This window comes from Monodelphis domestica, chromosome 7 (genome assembly GCF_027887165.1).
Source record: "Monodelphis domestica isolate mMonDom1 chromosome 7, mMonDom1.pri, whole genome shotgun sequence".
In the NCBI taxonomy this organism is placed as follows: domain Eukaryota; kingdom Metazoa; phylum Chordata; class Mammalia; order Didelphimorphia; family Didelphidae; genus Monodelphis; species Monodelphis domestica.
Window position 1 is genome coordinate 134,433,490 of NC_077233.1, and position 23,349 is coordinate 134,456,838.

Sequence of the window (23,349 nt, forward strand, 5' to 3'; positions counted from 1 at the left end):
TCCTTCATATTGATTATTATAATATTAACTTGTTGTTCAGCCATGTCAGACTTTATGACCTCAACTGGCAAAGACACTTTAAGTGTTTGCCATTTCCTTCTCCAGTTCATTTTACAAATTAAGAAACTGAGGCAAACAGTGTGAAGTGATTTGCCTAGGGCGACACAACTAGTAAGTGTCTAAGGTCATGTATGAATTTCCTGATTCTAGTACAGTGCTGTATCCCCTGTGACACCTACCACCATAATAACTACGATTTCTATAGTACTTTCTGATTTACAAAGTATATAGCAGGCTTTTGAAGGGATAATACAAATATTATCTCAGAACTACAGCTGAGGGGAGATAATGTGACATAAGTTTTATTATTTCCGTATTGTAGATGATACTTCCACAAAGGTGCTTCTTCAATACCCTATTATACATAGGTGATTTTAATCATTAAGGATTATGCCAAAGAACTGTGAGCTCTGGCAGATTCTGCCAAGATGAAAAAGCTTTTTGTAAAGGAAAGGGTGGGAAAATTTGCCTTAATATAGTGTCTAGTGTCACTGTGCTAAGTGCTTTTACAAATACTCTCTTGTTTGATCCTCACAATAGCCCTTCAAGATAGATGCTATTACTATCCCCATTTGAAAGCTGAGGAAGCTGTTGCAAACAGATCCTAACTGATTTGCCCAGGATCATACCACTAATGAGTGAGGTAAAATTTCAACTCAGGTCTTCCTGAATTTGGGCCTAGTGCTCTATCCATTGTGCAACCAGCTGCCTCTAAATAAAAAAAAAAAATAAAGACCGCACAGATCCAGGTTTATTGTTTGGGGACTACCCTAGATAGGTTTTAAGAAACCTCAGCAATTCCAAAAACCCATTTACTTTTTGATCTGTATTGGAAACAGTGTGGACATTGAAAAAAGTACAGATTTTTAAAGAATGATAAGGAAATGAGATAAGAAAACAAAGACTTGGACAGTTAAAATAACTTGTTGAGGGTTACAGTTAGCAAATGATAAAGATGGGTCTTAAACCAGATCTTCTTACTCTAGATGTAATGTTCATTGACTGTGCTAAGCCCCTTCCTGAGCATGCAGCGTGAACAAGGATGCTGATTGCACATAACTTGAATATACCTCATTATTTACACGTTATTTCTCCCATTAGAATGTACCCCTCTTGAAAGCAGGAATTACTTTGGCTTTTTTTTTTTTTTTTGTATTTAGCACAGTACCTGAATCATACATAGTAAATTAAAAATGCTTATTGACTGACAGACTGTTCACCAACCATGACTTTTTTCTCTTAAAGCTATTATCTGGTCCAACTTTATTTTACAGTGGAGGAAATGGACTCAGAGAATTTAAGTAACTCACTCAAGCCTACATAGCACGTTATTAGCAGAGGTAGAATCAATATCTCCTGATTCCTAATTTTATTTTATTTTATTTTTTTACTCAGGACATTGCTTCCATGGAAAAAATATAAAAAGGGGGGGGGGGCAACTAGGTGGCCTCAGATACTAGTTATGTAGCTGTGGGCAAGTCACTTAATTCTGTTTGCCTCAGTTTCCTAATCTGTAAAATGAGCTAGAGAAGAAAATGGCAAACCACTTTGCCAAGAAAACTTCAAACAGGGACACAAAGTGTCAGGCCTGACTGAAACAACTGAACAATAACAAAATGTTTATTTAACTTCCAGATAATTTGGCTCTGCCTTAGTCTTTCCTGTCCACAACTTTCATTAGACCATTCTATCACTATATTTTTTTCTCTCATTTTCCTATTTCCAACTTTGTATTCACTCTACTTTTCATTCATTCTCTAGCCCCCCCTTTTCTTGTTGATGTTACTAAAGTTTTTCCCATGCCTCCTTTACAATTTTTATAGTATCTAAAATCATTGAAGACCATCCCCCAAATCAAGATTACCTCAGTACTTAGGAATCATAGTTACATAAAATTCCATAGTTATAAGGGATCATCATCTAGTCTGGCCTATACCCTACAGACATCTTCCACTAAAACATATCTGAGTAGTACTCTTCCAGCCTGAACTTCGGCAGAGGGTTACATTTTTGGATAACTAGTTCAGAAGTCTTTGTTGACACAAAGCCTAAATTTGCCTTTTTTTTTTTAACATCTCATTACCCTGGTTCTGTCCCTTGGCTTAAAAGTATAAACACTTTTCCATATTTTTAAAGCATTCTGCACATTTTCCAATCTGCCACCCAGGATACGTTCCTTTCCCTCTTTCTCTCTCATGCTGTGAGAACAATAATCAAATCAACACATTGTCATTATTTCTGGAAAGAGTTTGGCCACCAGTTTTGATACATATTATCTTCACCTATTAAAATTTGAACTTGAGTGTAGGATCTATCTCACTTTTGTACCTGTATTTGCAAAGTTCAGCACTGTGCATGCCTATTTTAAAAGGATTTTCTTTGTTCATTCATCCAAAAAAGTTGTAGAGGATTTCATAGGATTTCAGTCTAATAGCCCACCCCCTTCATTTTACTGAGGACTACAGTGAGACTAAGAGTAGGAAAGTGACTTACCTGAGGTCAGATAGCTAAGAAATGCAAAAGTAGGATTTAAACATTGGTCTTCTAACTTGTTATCCAAAGGGCAGCTTAATGTGTAAGTTGTCAAACTTTTAGTGGAGCAGTGAATAGCAACACTGCAGAGAAATGCTGTTATGAATCATAGAAGGTCTGCAATATGACCATTTTTTTTTCTGAAGATAGCAGTTAGACTTAAAGTGATGGAATCACAAAATGTTAGAGCTAGAAAGGATGTTAGAACATGGAATGTTAGAATCAGAATGACTTTAGTGATCATTTAATCTACCTTCTTCAGTTTACTGTGCATGAAAGTGAGGTCTAGTGAGGCAAAATGATTTGCCCTGAGCCATAGTTAATAAATGGTAGAGCCCAGTCTCCCAGCTCCCAGTGTTCTTTCCAGTGTGTCACATTTCTCCATTCTATTTCTTTCTCATTAAAAAAATGTTTGGTGGTTGCTTTTTTGTTTTTATACTAGAGTCTTGAGGAATGGGAAGCTCTCTCCCAAGTCCTTCATGACAAAACAATTAAGCACAAACATCTGACTGGGATATGAGATCCCTGAGGGCAGAGACTTTTACCATTTTTGTATCCTCAGGACTTAGTAAGCACTTAGTCAATGCTTATTTACTGATCAGTGGATTCTAAAAAATAGATACAACATTCTGTCTTAATAGCATACTCCATTCACCTACCTTCTGTTGTAACATTTAAAATAGTTGTTCTGCCATAAACTGTGGCAGTTAAAAGAGTTGGGGTCATAAACTGTAAGAGTTAAAATAGTTGAAGATATAAATTGTGATAGATATAAGAGTGGCTGAGTAAATTTGTGACCGCAGAAAATATGTTTCACTACAGTGTCTTGGTTTTAAATCAAATATAAGGTGGTCGCCAGGGAAATATTCCCAATTATGAATATACCCAAGTCAACTGGGTTTTATAGAGAATTTAATTAAATATACAATGAGGAATTAAAGAAAAAGAGAGAAAGAGAAAAAAAGGAAATAAGTATGAAGGGCCTTAAGCCAACATGGCCTAGACCTGAGTCTTAAGAGAGAGATATCAGTCAGTCTTTTATCACTCACCACAAGGTCTGTCTAATCAAGGATTCTAGTGACAGAGTCTCCTCAGAGAGAGTTCCAGCCAGAGACTGTTTCAAAGGGCCTCTCTCCAGAGCCTCCAGAGGGACAGAGTCCCCTCAGAGGAGCTCCAGTGAAACCTCCTTAGAGATTGTCCTCCAAGAGCTTCCCTTCTCCAGAGCCTCTCCCAAGAGCTTTTCTCCAAAAGGATTTTTCCCAAAAGGATTGCTCCATAAGAGATTCTCCTTTTTCTTATATAGGAGGTTTTCTCCTATGTCACCTCCCCTAAGTTCTTTCATCTACCAATCACAGTAGACGTTTTCCAAGGGACAGCCCATTCTGAATTCACTGCTGGGTCGACTAATCCCTTTAGTAAGTTTGAACCAGAAAAACTTCTGAATAAGTTTTCACCTCTTTGCTCCTGGCAAGTTTATAAGTTGCCTGACCTTTAATAGGTACTTAGCACCCCATTGTATTAATTCTAAAAATAGGCATGGCTTAAAGAACTTTTTGCCTCATTATAAGTATGGGTTAAAGTACTTTCATTGTTTAGCAAGGAGTTCTCTCCTAAAGCAGTCTTAAGTACAGGTGGAGTAGAGGTCCTCCCATTTCTGATCCAAGTAGAGTTCTCACATTTTAGATGGGGAATGGTCCCTAATAGAGAATTGTCCCAATGAAAAATTCCCCAATGTGGAAATTTTTAACATTTACAAGTCTGAGAAATTTCAAGATTCACACTGTCCCCCAAAGAGAGTTATAGTTCACAATATATCCTTTAGGACTTTTATTGATTTTTCCATATTTACCTTTCTGTTTGAGAGTTTGGTTCAGAGTATTCCTTTCTTTAAGTTATCTTTTCATTTATTTTGTTGCAGTCTTTGAATATATTGTATCATTCTTTGGTTTTCCCCATTTTGTCATACCAGTTTTCTTCCCTATGTTTTCTGAATTCCTCATACTCATCACGACTTACTCCATAATTTTCTTCCATTACATTCAAATAACAAATTTTCCCCAACTATTCCCCAGCCAGAGTACTCACTTTAATTTTATTTCTTTTTTACCACAAAGAATATCTAGCCTTATTTTTCCCAAGAGATCAAAGTTATTTATACACATTTTGTCAAACAAGTCCCAAAGTCTTTTGAATTAGGTTGGTGGGAAGAATGGCCTATTATGTACTTTTGAGGTAGAGCATTTTAAGCTGATAATGTCCACCACAACCACAGTATTAGAATCTATTCTTCCAATTTTTGGTGACTCAATCTGCCCTTTTTTCTCTCTTTGCATTCTTTTCTCTAATACCTACAGTTTCCATCTTGAAGTTTTATAAATTTTGGAGAAGACTGAACAAGAAATATGAATTTCTTTTCATAAATTAATCTTTTATACCATTTCCCAAGCTTCCACAGGCAATTTGACAGAGTAGTTTTCTAAATGCAAATAATCTTCAGATTACCTTTTGGGCCATTCTAGGATGTTTTCCAAGAAGAAATGTAAATGCTTTTTAGAATTTTTTTTACAGGTCTCAAGTGGATATAGATGGGGTCAGGAATGGAGGCAAAACCAAAATGTATTAATTAATAGAAAGTCCATTTTTTATATGTACACATCCTACTTAGTAATCAGCTAAAAAAATATCTCAAATGTGTCTCCTGCATGTGAAGTATTTTGCTAGGCACTGAACATAAAAAGAGAAAAATTAAATAATCCAGCCCTCTAGAAGCTTAGGTTTTTTTTTTTTCCCCTAGGGGAACTCATTGATAAGTAATATAAGATAATTTGATGAGGGAGCAAGCACCAACAGTAGAAGTCCAGTCTTAGGCTTAGAAATTGGCACCTCAGCTGATCCTTGAAGGAAGCTAAAGATTTTAAGATAAAGATGTAAGTACATTATTGGGGATAAGGCATAGCCTTCTTGAAGGTATAGAGAAGAGGAGGAGGAATCCCGAATTCAGAAAGTGCTTACTGGGCTATTTTGACTTAAGCATAGATCATATAAGAGGAGAAAATATGAAGTAAGCCAGAAATGGTAGGTGGAAGTCATGTTTTGAAGGGCTTTAAATGCCATGCTGATTTCTTAGTAGAAAAGAGAATTTTTGAGCAGGATTGTGTAGTCAGATGTATTCCTTAGGAAGATTATTTTGACGCCTTCATAGAGGAAGATATATAGGACAGGAGAGGTTTGTTTTTTTTTAATTTTATTTAATTCGATGATTTAGAATATTTTTCCATGGTTACAAGACTCGTGTTCTTTCCCTCCCCTTCCCTTATCCCCTTCCCATATCTGATGCACAGTTCCACTGGGTTTAACATGTGTTATTGATCAGGACCCATTTCCATATTAATATTTGCACTAGGATGATTGTTTAGAGTCTTTTTTACCAGTCATAGCCCCATCCACCAATGTGGTGAAGCAATTGTTTTTCTTCTTGTTTCTTTTCCCAGTTCTTCCTCTGGATGTGGATAGCATTCTTTCTCATATGGCCCTCATTGCATTGCTACTAGTAGAGAAGTCCATTACATTTGATTTTACCACAGTGTATCAGTCTCTGTGTATAATGTTCTCCTGGTTCTGCTCCTCTCACTCTGTATCAATTCCTGGAGATTGTTCCAGTCCCCATGGAATTCCCCCACTTTATTATTCCTTTGAGTACAATAGTATTCCATCACCAACATATATCAAAATTTGTTCAGCTATTTCCCAATTGAAGGGCATTCCCTCATTTTCCAATTTTTTGCCACCACAAAGAGCTCAGCTATGAATATTGTTGTACAAGTCTTTTTCCTTTTTATTTCTTTGAGGTAATAACCCAGCAGTGTTATGGCTAGATCAAAGGGCAGACAGTCTTTTAGCACCCTTTGGGCAAAGTCCGAATTGCCTTCCAGAACGGTTGGATCAATTCACAACTCCACCAGCAATGCATTAATGTCCCAATTTTGCCACATCCCCTCCAACATTCATTACTCTTCTTTGCTGTCATGTTAGCCAATCTGCTAGATGTGAGGTGATACCTCAGAGTTGTTTTGATTTGCATTTCTCTGATTATAAGAGATTTAGAACATTTTTTTTATGTGCTTATTAATAGTTTTGATTTCTTTATCTGGAAATTGCCTATTCATGACCCTTGTCCATTTATCAATTGGGGAATGGCTGGATTTTTTGTACAATTGATTTAATTCCTTATAAATTTGAGTAATTAGGCCTTTGTCAGGGGCTTTTGTTATAAAGATTTTTTCCCAATTTGTTGCTTCCCTTCTAATTTTGATTGCATTGGTTTTGTTTGTACAAAACCTTTTTAATTTAGTGTAATCAAAATTATTTATTTTGAATTTTGTAATTTTTTCTAACTTTTGATTGGTCTTAAAATCTTTCCTTTCCCAAAGATCTGACAAGTATACTATTCCATTTTCACCTAGTTTACTTATTGTTTCCTTCTTTATGTTCAGGTCGTTAACCCATTCTGAGTTTATCTTGGTGTAGGGTATGAGATATTGATCTAAACCTAATCGGGAGAGGAAAGTTTCAAATCAGAAAGAACAATTAAGAAGTTATTTTGATAGAATATAGAGGAGGTCAAAGGATGACATAAATTTAAAGGCCTGGAAGGAAACTAGCCCAGAAAATGACAAGGTCATATAGGTCAGTAACTAGCAGATCTAGGATGGGAACCCTGAGGCCTAAAGTAGTATAATGACTGTTGGCATGGAGCATGTAGAGAGACTCAATTCAGTCCAACAAGTCTTTTCTAAACATCTGTGTTAGGAAGCAAGGACACAAAGCAATAACAAAATAGTCGCCACCCTCAAGGAACTTCTATTCTATTGGGGATATATGACATGTATACAAGTAAATAAAAATATATACAAAATAATTTCAAGAAGGTGAGAATACTGGCAACTGGGCATCAGGAAAGGACTCCTTAGGATGCAGTAGCTAAACTGTGCTTTCAGAGAAATTAGGTATTCTGAGTGAATGGTGAAAAAGTAGTATATTAAAAATATCAAGTGGGCCACTTTTTCCAAGACACAAAAGTGGGAGATAATTTATTATGTATATGGAACAAGTATCAATCCAGTTTGACTAGATTAAGGTAGTTGGAATTATGTTTAAAACATCAGCAAAGAGTAATTATGATATGCGCCTTTTAGATACCTAAACCTAAGGATCACTTAAAATTTATTTGAATAATTGAGAGATGAAAGGGTGTATATATGTACCTTAGGTCAAGAACTTTAATAAAACTTTTATTAAGATTTTCACCTTTATTTTCCACATGTTACCTTTGTTTACATTAGGTTCATTTAAATTAAGTCCCTATAAAAAGATTCTTGATAATGAAATGGGGACAGAGTAGAAGAAATGTTCCCCAGTGCTTCCTTTTCCTATATACACAATACATATGACTCATTTATAATTCCCTCCTGACAAGATCTGAGATGGAAGGTTAAGAATTGGGGCTAGACTGAGTGGTTCAAGTGGCAACTTCCACTCTTGGGTTTTTGGACTTTTAAAAGGTCAATCAGAATACTAGATAGTCACCACAATACCCAGGATTTCCAGATGGATAAATAGAATTGTTGACTTGTAGAGCTGGGAAAGACCTTAGAGATCATCTGATAGATACCTTTCATTTTACAGATGAAGAAATCAACCCCACAGAAATAGAGCAATTTACCCCAGGTCGAGGAGCAATCTTACTTTTGTCTCTCTACCCTCACCCCCAATCTTTTTTCTGATCTCTGAAGAAATGGGTTTCTTATAACATCCCAACATGTATGTGAACATTGTAAATTATTGTTAGCTTTGCCAATGAATGAATACATGGCTGTTATTTCAATTTTCAGAAAACACATTTTATTCTCCTTTAGTGTTTGTATTTTTCCTCATAGTCTTAAAATATATAATTTATTTTATTATAATATAATATGTCCCTTCCTAATATCATACAAATCTTTTTTTTTTTCTAATTATCATTTAGGATATTTCAAACTGTTCTTCCTCAGATTTATTGATTTGAATCTTTTTTTCTTTAACAAATTGCATTCTTTTGCTTCTTTGGAGGAAACTTATAAGATCTCCAATATAAATAGTTTCTTTCTGTGGGAAAATGAATAGAGTGGAGCTCCCCCTCCCCACAGGAGATCCCATTGTGGGTGAAAGTCATCTTTCTTATGGGATTTGTGTAATCTTTGTTTAATTCTCCAACAGTAAAAAAGATTTGGACCAACGCTTTCATTACTTATCATATATTATCTCATGTGCTTATATTTTTGATGAATCCATGTCATTGCTTAGCCCATCTTTTCCAACTTTTCACTTTTCATCAGATGTCTGCTAAGAGTGTTGCAAATTATTGAGGTTTACATGAATTTTTTTTGTGACTAATATGAGGTGAGAGAGAGGTGAAAAAAAAAGGGAATGCTTTATCCTTTAGGGACTTTGAATTCAGATTCAAGTCTCAAAATCAGATCTTTACATCTTAAGAAAACATCTAGTTCAATCTCACTATGTTACTAAGATCCACAGTGAAGCGATTTACCCAATGTCACAAAAGTAATAAATGGAAGAGCCTAGAATAAAATTCAAGTCTGGGACTTCAGTGTAGTGAAGGAAGGGGACCAGCACTGGATTTGGAGTCATTGGGGTACACTGGAAAAAACGTTAAACTTGGTATCTGTCAATCTGAGTTAGAATCCTGGCTTTGCTATGCACTACTTGTGTGAACTTGGGAAAGTCATTTAGCTCATCTAGGCCTCAGTTTCCTTATCTGTAAAATAAAGGAACTGACATAAATGACCTTTAAGTTTTCTTCTAATTCTATATGTATGATTCTATGACCATGTTTTCAATCCTAATTCTGCTATTTACAATCTATGTGACTGTGGGTAGATTAATTTTTCTTTCTTATCCCCAGTTTTCCTAAATAAGAGGAATATATTCTATAAAGTCCCTTCCAACTCTAAAATTTATGTTCTGACTTCTGGTCCAGTGCTTTTTTTCATTATACCAGGATACTTGAGTGCTCACCAATATTCTTGTTTGACTTTCTTGAGAACTACATCAAGAGTTAATACAAGTTGGGTACCTTAAACAAACTGAACCTAACATGTCTGCAGAAAGCATTGCTTAAATATCTAATAGATACCCTAGGGCTCTTAAGTATTAGTTTACAGATCAACAGGTACTTAACCAAGAGACTCTAGAATATGTACCTACACAATCTTGCTTGCATTGATTCTCTTTATTCACACAACCATCAACCTAGTTGAGGCCCTAGTTTCTGGACTCTTGCAATACCATCCCAATTAGTTTCCCTGTCTACTCTCTCTTGCCTCATTGCTTCATTATCCACATTGTTGCCATTTTGGAGTACTTAAAGCACAGGTACCACCATGATATTCTCCTATTCAAAAATGTTCAGCAACTCTCTATTGCTTCTATTATAAAATATAGACTCCTCTTTTTGGCATTTAAAGATTTTCACCCTCTTGCTCCAGCCTGTAATTCTAGGTTGATTTCACATTACTTTACATTCCAGGAGAATGGCCTACTTGCAATTTTCCATTAACACAGCCCATCTCCTAACTTGAATGTTCTCCATCATTCCTTTACCTCTTATAATCCATATCTCTCTTCAAGATTCTACTGAAGGAGCACCTGTCTACTAATGCCCCTTTTTTTCTGATTCTCATAGACATTATTACCAAGAAATATGTTTTTGTTATATATATATTTTGAATCTTCTTATCCAGGTATGGATACTATGAGATTTAAAATAGTGAAGCCCATAAACTGTAGTGAGTTAAAATGGTAGAAGATATAAATTGTGATAGCTATAAGAGAGGGTGAGTAAATTTGACCGCAGAAATATGTTTCACTACAGTGTCTTGGGTTTTAAATCAAATATAAGATGGTCACCAGGGAAATATTCCCAATTATTCAAATACCCAAGTCAATTGGGTTTTATAGAGATTTTAATTAACAATACAATGAGTAATCAGAGAAAGAGAGAGAGAGTAAGAAAGGAATAAGTATGAAGGGCCTCAAGCCAATATGGCCTAGACCTGAGTCTTAAGAGAGAAATCAGTCATTTTTTTAACACTCACCACAAGGTCTGACTAAACAAGGATTCTAGTCACACCAGGCCAGCTCCATCTCAGCTGACTTCACCAGAGAGCCTTCCAGCCAGAGACTGTTCCAAAGGGCCTCTCTCCAGAGCCTCCAGAGGGATAGAGTCCCCTTAGAGGAGCTCCAGGGAGACCTCCTTAGAGATTGTCTTCCAATAGCTTCCCTTCTCCAGAGCCTCTCTCAAGAGATTCTTCCCAAGCGATCCTCATCAGAGATCCTCCAAAAGGATTTCTCCAAAAGGAATATCTTCAAGAGATTCTGCTTTTTCTTATATAGGGGTTTTTCTCCCATGTCACCTCCCCTAAGTCCCTACATCTACCAATCACTGTAGATGCTTTCCAAAGGACTGCCCATCTGAATTCCTGCTAAGTTGACAAATCTCCTCAGTAAGTCTGAATCAGAAAAAACACAGCTGAGTCAACTAATCTCATCAAGAGAAAACTTGCCGGACCCTTTTAGGTACCTAGCATCTCATTCTATCAATTCTAAAAACAGGCCTGGCTCAAAGAACTCCTTGCCCCACCATAAGCATGGATCCAAGTACTTTCTTTGTTTAGCAAGGAGTTTTTTTTTTTCCCTAAAGCAGTCTTAAGTATGGTTGGAGTAGAGGTCCTCCCATTTCTGATCCTGGCGAGTTCTCACATCAAATTGAGAATGTTTCTCAGTAGGGAATTTATTCCAATTAAGAATTCCCTGATGGGGAAATTTTTAACATTCACAAGTCTAAGAGATTTTAAGGTTTACAATACCCTCTTTTATGGTAAGATTTTTTTAAATTTTTGCTTTTGCATCATCATTTCTAGCACAGTACATAGCATATGTAAGCACTTAATAAATACATATTGAATTGAAACAAACAACTGAAGAGAGAAAAGAACTTAAAAATCATTGAAGTAAGTCATTGGAGATCAACCAGGAATAGAGAATGTATGAAATCATTTGTTGGGAAAATAGGATTTTACTCCTAATATGTATATTCAACATATGTGGTTTTTCTCCCCAAACATCTATTAAATAAAGTGATATCCATTTATGCAGCAAATACCAGGCATTACTTAGAGAACCGTGGCTAAAGCATATCACCTTATGTGATAAAAAAAAAATGTCCTCTTTCCCTAAAAATCTTTGATTAGTATTAATTATAGTATTTTCATATGCTTGAGGACAAAATGAGATAATAGGAATGAAAGCTTTAGAAAAGTTAAAGACATCATATTGACAGACTAGTGTGTTGGATAGAACTATCTGAATATGGTATTTAACCTTAATTCCATTTTTGCTTTGTTGCCTATGTTACCTTGGGTTATCTCTAAAAATTTAGAATGGAAAGTGTACATAATGAAGGGCAGGGAAGGGGATAAACACTTATATAACTTCTATTATGTTCTAGGCATTAGTTGTTGTTTTTTAAGGAATGGTCATAATTTATTTTTTTTATCAATTACATGTTAAAACAATTAAAAATAGTTTTTTAGTTCCTAATTCCCTCTTTCCTTCCTCCTTGAGAAAGCAAACATTTTGATATAGGTTATACATGTGCAGGCATACAAAATATATCTTCATGTTAACCACATTGCATAAGAGAACACAGACTAAAAAAAAAAAACACCAGAAAAATAAAGAAGGCATGTATATATATTTTCCTTTTTCTCTGATTTGTTTGGGATACATACTTAGTATGGTGTTGCCAAGTCAAAGGGTATACACAGTTTTAGCTTTGGGGCATAGTTCTAAATCAAATACTAGCTTTTTATAGATATTATCCTCATTTTATAGCTGGGGAAACTGAGGCAAACAGAGGTTAAGTACTTGCCCAGGGCCATACAGCTAATAAGTATCTAGAACTAGATTTGAACTCCAGTCTTACTGATTCTAGGCCCAGCATATATCCATAGTTCCACTAGCTATTGCTGTTTACTAATGACAGCAAATTAAAAGAAATTTGAAATAAATTGTTTTCCAAATATATAAATAAAGGCACATGCTACTAACTTTGGTAGAAAGTTCATTTTTGAAGTTGCAAATGAGAAATTTCACTCTAAGTTAATTAAGTGGTTAATCTTTATGTTTTTATCATGGTAATTTTTTAAACACTATACCCTAATTTTAAACTGCTGCTTAATTTTTTTGGATGAATCATATCATGATATGGTAGTGGTAGAAAGGACCTTTGGATATAGATTGGATTTCAGAGCTCAAAAGGTGCCTAAAGCACAGAACAAAGAATGTTAAAAATGGAAGAGACCTTAGGGACATCTAGTCTAAGCCCCTCATTTATCAATAAGGTCATGGAGGCATAGAGAGAGGAGCACAGTAGCAGCTGTAGGACTGGAACCCAGGGTTCCTGACTCCTTGTTTAGTATTCTTTACTCAATGCAATTTCCTTTTAGCTGTTAGCTAGTGAGACCCAGTTCAGGCCCAAATTATACTGAACTTTTAATTGGTTGCCCTGTTTTTTGTCTTTCCTTTCTTCTATTTGTCTTACATATAGTTGCCAAATTTATATTCCCCAAACATGGAACTGACCCTATCCCTCCCCTTCTCATAAATCTTGTCTCCTATTGCCTCTGGAATAAAATGTCAACTCTGCTTTTTAGGATTTAAGGGACTTAAGGTCTTTCATAACCTGGTTCAACAACCTCCTTGTAGCCATCCTGGATATTACTCCCTTTCTCAGACTCTGCAATCCAGTCATCTCTGTCTGGTGTTTCCTTATTCCTGACATGTACTCCCATCCCACCTCAGCTTCCTAGAAGCTATCCCTAGCTTTGTTCAGAATTCATCCCCTATTCAGCCCCCACATGAGGCCATTCCTAAGTCCTTTCCTCCTCTTTTTAAATTGCCTGGTATTTACTTTGTGTGCCTTTTGTATCTACTTGTCTAAGTGCATTTAGTTTTCCCAGTGAGAAAGCAAAATCCTTGATGACAGTCTGTTTCATTCATGTCTTATAATCTCCAGCACCTAACCCAAAGGAAGTGCTTGAGAAATACTTGCTGATGGATTGATCAACTGACATCCTACCCTCTCACAAGCTCTCCTCTGTTCCAGCCAGCTGCTTCTCCTAAGTGATAGCCCATCTCCCCTCTCCTTTCCCCAGTACATTTGGAGTACAGTCTATTTTTGCCATTCTAAGGTTAAAGAGCAGCTTGGGTACCACCTTCAACAGAAGGCTCTCCAGATCTCCCCTGTTAGTATCTATCCTCTTGAAATTACATTATATTATTTTGTATATACTTTGTATTTAAATATCTGTATACATTTTGTATCCCCTGTTGGAATGAACTTAAGGACAAGGAATGATTTTGCTTTATTTCTTTGTATACCCAGCCTCTTATATAGTAGGAATTATTAAATGCATGTTGAATTGAGTTCTTGTATTTTTTTTTGTCATAGACAATTTCTTACCCACTTTAACAAATAAAAACTTGGCTGTTTCATTTAATAGTTAAAACAGGCAGAATGTCATAAAAAAAGGAAATGATTTGGAGTCATAGAGCTTGGGTTTGCTGCCCTTACAAGTTGTGTGGTCGGTCTTAGCCTCAGATTCCACATCTCTAATAATGCCTGTAGATAGAATTTCCTTCTCCACCAATGATGATCAGCAATTCATCTAGAACATATAGGGTTAGAAGTCTGTATGAGCATATTGAGAAGTTAAGTGATTTGTCCAAGTTCACATAACTAGAATGTGTCAGAAGAAGAAACTGGATCTGAGTCTTCCTGATTCTAAGGGGTCCCTCTACCCACCCTATCAAGTTAATTCTCTCTACAGGCATTATTATCCCCATTTATAACATGAGTTAGTAGTCCAATTTTCACTACTCTCTCTTCCCCCCAGTACCTGATCTCACTTCTCATGAAGTTTAAATAAAATGTTTGTACAGTGATTTGCAAACCTTTAAAACATGGCATAAATGTCAGTTATTATTGTGGCTATTATCTTACATCTCTTAACCTCAGTTTCCTCATCTATAATTTGGAGATAGTAATACTTGTACTACCTACCACGCAGAGATACTTTTAAACCCTAATACCCTCTACAAACATGAGTTATTGATATTGTTATAGATAACCTGTGGAAATGGGTGCATAGAAAACTGAGGAACTTGGGTAGGAATGGGGATCAAGGACACATAAATCCCTCAACCCTTTTTCCTTCTTCCTACTTTAACTCAGATTCATGCAGTTAATCCCTATCTCAGACTGGTCTTTTGGTGAATTGAAAGAGGTGCCTAAAAGTTATTGCAAAGGGGCATTACTTTAGTTTTTGTTTTTTTTTCATTCTTGTCACCATATAGAATACAAGGATACCCTCCAAAATTATCACAGGGACTGGAGCTCGGAACTGGTGGCAGGTGGGTATCCCCAGATCCCTAAATGTATACATATGAATGTATATCTATGTAGATGTTATTTAAGAATACAAAAATATTTGTGAATTGTTTCATAGGAACTCACAATCATCTGAGGCTCAGTTGAAAGAACTGGTGATATTTAGCAGGGAGAAATGAAGATCTATGAGGGATAAGCCATCTTCAAATGTCTGTCTGAGAGGCTGTCAGGTAGATGAGATATTAGCTCTAATTCTATGGTCCCAGGAGGCAGAATGTGGGTTATTGGGTGAAATCCAAAGAGCCACATTCCTGATCAGTATGAGGGAAGAGTTCCAAGAGAAAGAAGATAGAGTAGAATCATTTGAATGAAATAGCTTATGAAATAGTGAATTCCCCATCATTGGAAGCATTTTAAGTAGAAGCCCAATGACCACTGGCATGTTAAGACTCATAAAACATCAGAGCAGAAAAGGACCTAGAGTTTATACAGTCCAATTCTTTAATTTCTCAGGTGAAGAAGTGGAATCTCAAAGAGGCTGGTATGTGCCAAGTAGCAGTTAAACTTGCTGACCACTTAAAGACCTTTCCATTGCGGGGATTACATGATTCTAGATTGACATTTTAACAATTTCAGGGATATACTCAGGTATTACTGAGATCATAAATACTAAAAGAGAATGGTATAAAGGGTGGCATTTCTAAAAATTAGAGAATTGTTTTAGTAAGAGATAAAAAGATATCAGCTAATTTAGACCAAAGAAAATATAATTGAGGGAGAAAAGAAGATCCTTCAACTATATGGAAGAACTTGGAAAGTATTAGAATGTTGAAATGCCAAAATAAATTACCAGAAGGGCACAGGATCTCTTTCCTTAGATTTTTTTTTTTTTTTAGGATTTAATCACTTCCAGTGTAGGATAGTTTAAATGCATCCTTGCTGGTAGCCTAGCTGAGAGGCTTTATGACCTGTGGGAGGCATGTCAGTCCTTAAAGATGATATAGTTAGTCTAATTGGGAAGCATAATTACTCTTGCAAATGACAGACTGCAGCTTTTGACTTTGGCAGTTAAGTTCCAAATATGTATATTCTTTAATCTTACATTTTAAAGTAATTCAATACATTAATTTTCCATTAAAACATCATCTTATTTTCTCATGACTATATAAAAGTTTTGCAAAGTGAACTTGAAACAGTATATTTTAATATTATGATGTTAGTCTATTGAATTTATGTATATCTGCAAATTTCAATTTGCCAGTTTTCTCAAAAAGCTTTCAATTCACAGTGAAATTGTCCATTATGTGAAATATGTGTGATTACTGCTAATTCAAATGGCAAGGTTGCCAATTCTTTGAATATGGTGAGTTCAGGTGTTCAGTGTAATATGTCAGTATGTATTCACAAAAAAAGGTGCTGTATGGTACATTTTGTGGAAGTCGGTTTATGTAATTCCAAACAATTTAATAAAGATTTAATTCACCTAAGAAACCAAAGTCTGCCAGCCCTTTCTGAATGCAGATAATGTATTAGATTAAAGGGTTTGTGGCTTTGTTCATTATAGTCAAATAATATGAGCATGTGAAATTACCATCTCTCTATGTTGATCTGTTAAAAAAAAAAGATGTCATTTTCTCTTCAGTACAATAATAGGGTACATTTTCTTAAAAATCACTTGATTGTGATTGGTCTTGTCAATTGAATGAGCAAATGAAAGAGTTTTGCTGTGATAATCTGTTGCTCTAAAGTACCTATAATCTCCAGCTATGCTTCTGAACTGCTACAGGTCACACTCTGCGAAAGGCTGGAAGAAGCAGGTCCTGTTCACGGGAAAAAAAAGAGGTAATATGTTCACATGCTGTGAGTTTGGTGGGCAGTTTAAAATTTTTAGGGTTTGGGGACACTTGGTAATGAAAAAGAAAATATGCCTCAATCCTCTGACATTTTCCCCTCCAATGAAAAGACTTTAATTCTTGATAAGTCAATGACTAATGACAGTTCTGATTTTAATAGGGTAGTTGATAAAACCAAGAGATCTCTTCTTAGAATGAAACCATAGTTTCCCATGTAAAGTATTTCTTTCAAGTAAAGCAACACATTTGGATTCACAGATTGAAAAACATTTTAATTAATAAATTTTGTTTTAATATAGGAAAGATAAACACAAAAGCCATAATCTACACTTTCAAAAGTTCAAGCAGAGAACGCAGAGTGATTGTGACTGATAGTGAATGTTACAAAAAAGGACAGTTTTCTCTTTTAACTTTAACAAAGTAGTTTCATCATTGTCCATTGGATTTAAGCTATTTTGTTGTGATTTGATATTGTCTTCATGAATGCTGTTATATTTAGGGAGTGTATTATTCTTTTGAATCAGCGTTCTTCAGTCTACATCAATTCATACAGATCTTTCCATATTTCTTAGAATTGTTTGTATCATTCTTTACAGCATAATAATTTTCCATTATATTCACATACCACAATTTCCTTAGAATTCCTTAAATTGTTGTATACATTGTTTATAATTTGATTCTATGACAAATAAAGAACATTTTTACACAGATAAGAATATGTCAAAAACTTTTGGATTATAAGGTAAAAAGGAATGAATTTTTTGTAACATTTTATGTATGACTTTGTGTTGTTTTCCCAAATGGTCAGACCATCTTCAGTGTGAATGAATTGCTAAGACTTTCCCAAAAGCTTGCCAAGGTAGAATTTTTCCATATTTAACCATCTTTGCCAATTTGATGGATATGAGGTGATACTACAATGTTACTTTAATTTGCATTTCTCTAATTATTAACAATTTTAGAAAACTTTTTTGGATTGTTGAGATTTTGTGTTTCTTCATTTTAGAACTGATCTTCTCATCATATATCTAATTGCTTTTAATCCTATGGATTTGTGTCCATTCCCTGTTGATGTTGGATGTCAGACTTTTTATCAGAGGTGTTTGCAAAGTTTCATTTCCAATTCTACTTTTCTTTTTATTCTAGCTACATTGTATTTATTTAAGCAAGAGCTTGGAAAAAGTTAATACCATATGTTGTCTTTTTTTCTTTCTCCAAATATACATATTATGTATGTAACAGAACTTTCCACAAACTTTTATCTAAGTCTTCAAGCAATTTGTCTTTCCTTTTATTGGGGAACAAGACAAGATAGGACTGTTATTTATTTTTTCTACTACAAAAGAAATAACTCACAAAAGCTAATAATAGCACATTTACAAATACTTAAAGCATGATCTGATAAAGAGAAACATTTGTAGGAACTACTGAAGGTATATTATCTTCACCTCTACCCTGTACAATTTATCTAATATCCATTATCTTTTGATAAGCCAGGGCATGCCTCATGTTCATGTTAGTGAGTATCATTTTCTTTGAGAAGTATTATAAGAGCGTCAGGAAGCATCTTTTTCTGGGTAACCAATTTGTAGATCCGAATGTTCCTGATTGCTTAACTTTGTGGCATTGCCACCAAGGCTAGAAACCTCATCATAGGACTGCTGCTCAGTAACTTCTCTTCTAGGAAAGAAATTCATAGTAGAAGAGGCAACATGAATCCTGACTGGTATATGTCGATTATTGCTATTGCTAACAGGGAAAGGGAAAAAAGAAATATTTTTTCCCCTTCTCCCACAGAAAGCCCAAAGAAGAGTTCTTAGAGTTTCAAACCACAAAAACAAAAAGCAAGAGAAAAAGGTGTCTACTTTTAAAGTCTGTTGAGTGAATAGTGATTGCTGCTTTGGGGCACATATCAACCAGAATTTTCTGATTTCTCCACTAGGATGGGCAAAAGTATATGATCATCTCTAAGGTACATGCCATAATTAAGTGAAAAGTTCCCCTGATTAATATCCTTTTCTTCTTCCTCACCCCCCTACCCCCGCTCTCTCTCTCTCTCTCCTCTCTCTCTGTCTCTCCCTTTTTCTCTCATCCTATTTATTGAAAATTCTCTGGGAAGCTGGAAGAAGGTCTGACATTGTCATTTCAAGTGTCTTCTCCTCATGCCTGTCATTAGAATCTTAACAATGTCCACATGGCACAGGTCTTAATGACTTCCTAAGTGCCATACCTGAATAGTCCATTCAGCATATTTCAAGACTTCCATTCTTTTATAATGATAGCTTCTTTATCTCTGGATGACTGCAGTACTTGCTTCTTGATGTGGGAATTCAAATTTTGTCTATAATATTCCTGGGTGTTTTTATTTGGGAGTTTCTTTCAGGAGGTGACTAGTGAATTCTTTCAATTTATCCTATATTTTAATGAAGACTTTCCTATAGCTGTTAAAGTACTTATGATTTTGTTTTGTCACTCATATGATTGATTATGTGAATGATTTTCTCAATGCTTAACTGTCCTTACATTCTTGATATGAATTCAGTTGTCATTATGAACATAAAATTCAACATCAAGAAATAAGAGTGGAAAAATAAGAAAATTAGAAAATCAGAACTAGACCATAAAAAACTACTATGGTGATAGAAAAGATCAAGATAAATAAATCGAGAGTATAATGATGTCAAAAATGCTATAGGCAAAGTCTTAAAATAAAAAAAAAATTTTTAATTGTCCACAAGCCAAGAGCTAAAAAAAAATTAATTCAAAATCAAATAAGAGTCGCCAAGAAAAATTTGAGAAGAAAAATGAAAGCAATGCAAGAAAATTATGAAAAAGCAACAGCTTGGTGAAAGAGGAACAAAACATTAAGTAAAATCTTTTAAAAAAGAATTCACCAAATTAGAAGTTACAAAACTTCATTCATAAAAGCAACTTCTTTAAAAATAGAATTGGCCAAATGGAAAAGTGTGCAAGGTCAAAATATAGAGGTTTTGATTTGGTGAGAAGAGATGCCTTTTTGAGAGAGATTGAAGTAAGGGAGGAAAGAATGGGAAATGATATTAAGAGGTTTTGAAAGACAGAGAAAGGGAGAAAATGGTGCTCATAGTGAATGATTTCTGTTTTCTCAGGAAAGTATTCAGCTTTGCTTAGAAAGAAGGGGGGAGGATAAGGTGGGAAATTTGAGGAGAAAAGAGAAGATTCGGAACATCTGAGGAATGGGAATCAGAGAGGAGCAAAAGTACAGTTTTGCTACAGTAAGGATCTAGTTGAGATTAGATAACTTGAATTTGTAGTAGATCTGATCCAATCAGGTACATTATTTCCTCCAACTCCTTTCAATAGCAGGAGGTGGATGGTGGGAATAATCTAGGGAACAGGAGAATATAGCAAGGGATTTGAGGGCAGAGGAGAGTGCAGAGTTTAGCTGGAATTTACAGGGTCAGGATTGAGAAGGGAGGTGGTGTTGAGAACCTGACAGTAGTGAGGAATGAAGAGAATAAAGGATCTGTGGAGGATAAATTATGGATTTAGGAAGTATAAGAAATAGGGAGAACTTGAATGATAGGAGGCAATGGTCTAAAAGTAATTTCATAGTTTTTGATTGTTGAAGTGGAATATTTGCTGATGTTGGCTAGATCAGGCTGGGACAATCCTTGGGTATAGCTTAAATGGAACAGAATATATTATGCAGATTAAGGACCCTGAGGACTTGATAGGTTAGGATATTTGAGGGTTCATCAACATACATGTAGAAGTCCCTTGTTATTTGGCCAGGAGGGGGGCAGGGAAACCTGAGCTAATTATTCAATTTCTTGGAAGTGGGAAGGAGATTTTCCTTCCTTTTTTTTATTTTTTACCTTCTGTCTTAATAATCAATTTTAAGACAGACCAGTGGCAAGGACTAGATGACTAGAGTTAAGTGACTTGTTTGGGTCATTGTCCACAATGCTAGGAAATGTCTAAGGCCGAATTTGAACTCAGATCCCCTGGCTCCAGATTTGGTGCTACCTAGCTGCTTCTGAAAGCAGAATTTATAACAGTGATAGATAATTTACTCTCGGACTTTGATTGGATAATTAATTAGGTGACATTGAAGGAGGAGATACTAATGAAAATTAGCAGAAATAGGAGAGCCAGGAAATGGCAACAGGGAGCAAGGGGTATCTTCTCTTTAGGACTAATAGGTGGGGATGGGGAGAATGGTATAAGAAATGAAAGAAAGCCAGTGCAGAAGAGTGCTAAGTATGTAGTAACTTTTACTTTCAGTAAATGTAAGGCCCACAAGAGGAAGTTCTGGGCACAGTGGGAGAGGTGGTCAGGTTTAGAGTAAGATATAGGAAGATTTGAGGGGAATGGGAATGAAAATGGTAAATGAGGGCTCCAGGGAGTAGCTATTCCCAGAATTCTGGTTCCTTCAGTTTGACCTACTTTCTTACCTCCTTTAATTCCTTGTTCCTCATTCTCTTGATCTTTTATTTCCCCACTGGCAACTGTACATAGAATTCTTTTTGTAGGAACTTGGTTGAGAAAGGAAAGATATAGAATTAGAGCTTGAGAGGAAAGTAGAGTCTACTGTGGATTTTTCACTATGAGGGATACTCACATTCATAAATAATTTGATAATACAAGTTAGGGAGGGATTAAATGCTTTGGAAAAGGTTATACAGAGTAGCATGAGAAATTTGCAGATGGGAAGAGATCACTTTTAGCTAGGTAGATCAAAGAATATTTTATTAAAGAGGTAGCAGGGAAATAAGCCTTGAACCAAGAGAAAGATTTTTCAGGAATGGAGGCACATACAGCCTATACAAATGCACTCAGGTCAGAAAGGGCAGCTCAAAATCAGAGAATGGTGAATAGCCCAGTTTGGATAAAGCATGGAATGTGTGAAGGATCTGAGTATGAAATAAGACTGCAAAGGTAGGTTGGAACCAGAATATGGAGGGCTTTAGGTGCCAAGGTAGGGAAATTCTATTTTATTCATTAGGCAATGGTAGACTGATGCAATCCTATCTGTACATAATAAAAATTTTGTCTGACTTGTACTGTAGGAATGTGTCCATGTGAGTCTTATTTATCCTACTTGGAGGTCAGTTGATGGAAAATTTTGCTGATTTTAATCTAGGCTACTTAGTTCTGGGGGACCCCAGAGCAATTGCATTATCCCAAATCTAGGGAAGATGCTTTATCAGTTTGAGTCTTGAGATTCCTTGGACTATAGATTTTGCATTGAAGGGACCTTAGAGGTCTCAGTTCAACCCACTTATTTTATGGATAGACAGGCTAATGATCAGAGATGGTAAGCAATTTGCCTAAGCACAGCCATTTTTAACTCATTTACTCTAAACTCAATCCACTGAACCATATGGCCAAATGAAGATTCTGTTTTCATCCATACCTGTGTGTGAGTTGCTATAATTCCCTGAAAAGAGTTTGAAATTTAAGGAGTTTGTCTATTTGTTGAGGAATGGGAATTACTTCCTCTGCAGGTTCTATCTCTTCTGGATATAGATAGGTTGTGGGAGTGAGCTGGTTGTAACACAACATTCATAGATCACAGAGAACCAGTCTATGATGTGAAATGTCTCCAGGCTTTGCTCATCTGCTTATACTAGAAAATATCTGATATGAAAATGCCCTAGCCATTCTCATACATAAATTCATTTTAATGAACATTTATTAAGCTGGGAAGGAAAAGGAAATATGCCTTTATATAGGGCCATCTATGTGCTAGCCTTTGTGTTAAGCTTTTTTACAAATATTATTCCATTTAATACAAGACCTGTATTAAATGAGGGGAAACAAAGATAAAAATCAAACTTTCCTTGTCTTTAAGAAGATAACTTTCTAATTGGAGATTACTAAATTTACACAAATAAGTATAATATAAGGTTATTAGTGAAGGAAGGAAGTACTACCAATTTAGCAAATCAAAGAAAGCTTAAACTAGGAGGTGGCCCTTGAGCTAAAAGTTGAAATAAGAATTCTGAAAATTGGAGTTGAGAGTACAACCTAGGCATGGATGGTGGCTCATGTAATACCAAATTGAGGGGGCATATACTGTCAATTTCAGGAAACATAGTAATCTACCTTGTTTGGAACCTAGACTGCATAAAGTAGAGAAATATGAAATAGAATTGAAAAGATAGGTACAAGTAAGACTCTTGGAGGTATACCAAGGTCAGTTTTGAGATTTCATCTTATATATTGGGAGTTACTTGGAATTTTTTAGCAGTGAGAATGATATGGATGGTTGAGGTCAGTGAATTAGGTATACTGTTTTGGCACCTGTGTGGAAGATAAATTGGAGAAGGGGAAACTGAAGGTCAGTTAAACATTTAGAAAATTTTTGTCACAAGGACTTGAACTAGGGTGGTGGTTGTATGAAAGGAAAGA

At 35.5% G+C, this 23,349-nt stretch overlaps 1 protein-coding gene across 13 annotated transcripts in view; it reads left to right on the plus strand.

The window, feature by feature from the left end:
• KATNIP (katanin interacting protein) overlaps positions 1 to 23,349 on the plus strand; it is a 221,019-nt gene that overhangs the window by 2,571 nt on the left and 195,099 nt on the right. For 6 of the 13 annotated variants that reach the window (XM_056805496.1, XM_007499475.2, XM_056805504.1 and 3 more), the window contains 2 exons: positions 15,067 to 15,123; positions 16,887 to 16,942. The exons of 1 other annotated variant lie outside the window; for it this stretch is intronic. In XM_056805496.1, coding sequence (XP_056661474.1) covers positions 15,067 to 15,123; positions 16,887 to 16,942 — 113 coding nt within the window. Of the gene's footprint in view, positions 1 to 15,066; positions 15,124 to 15,218; positions 15,331 to 16,886; positions 16,943 to 18,895; positions 18,926 to 23,349 lie in introns of all 13 variants that reach the window. 6 more of the 13 variants (XM_056805495.1, XM_016424209.2, XM_056805498.1 and 3 more) reach the window with 2 other exon arrangements.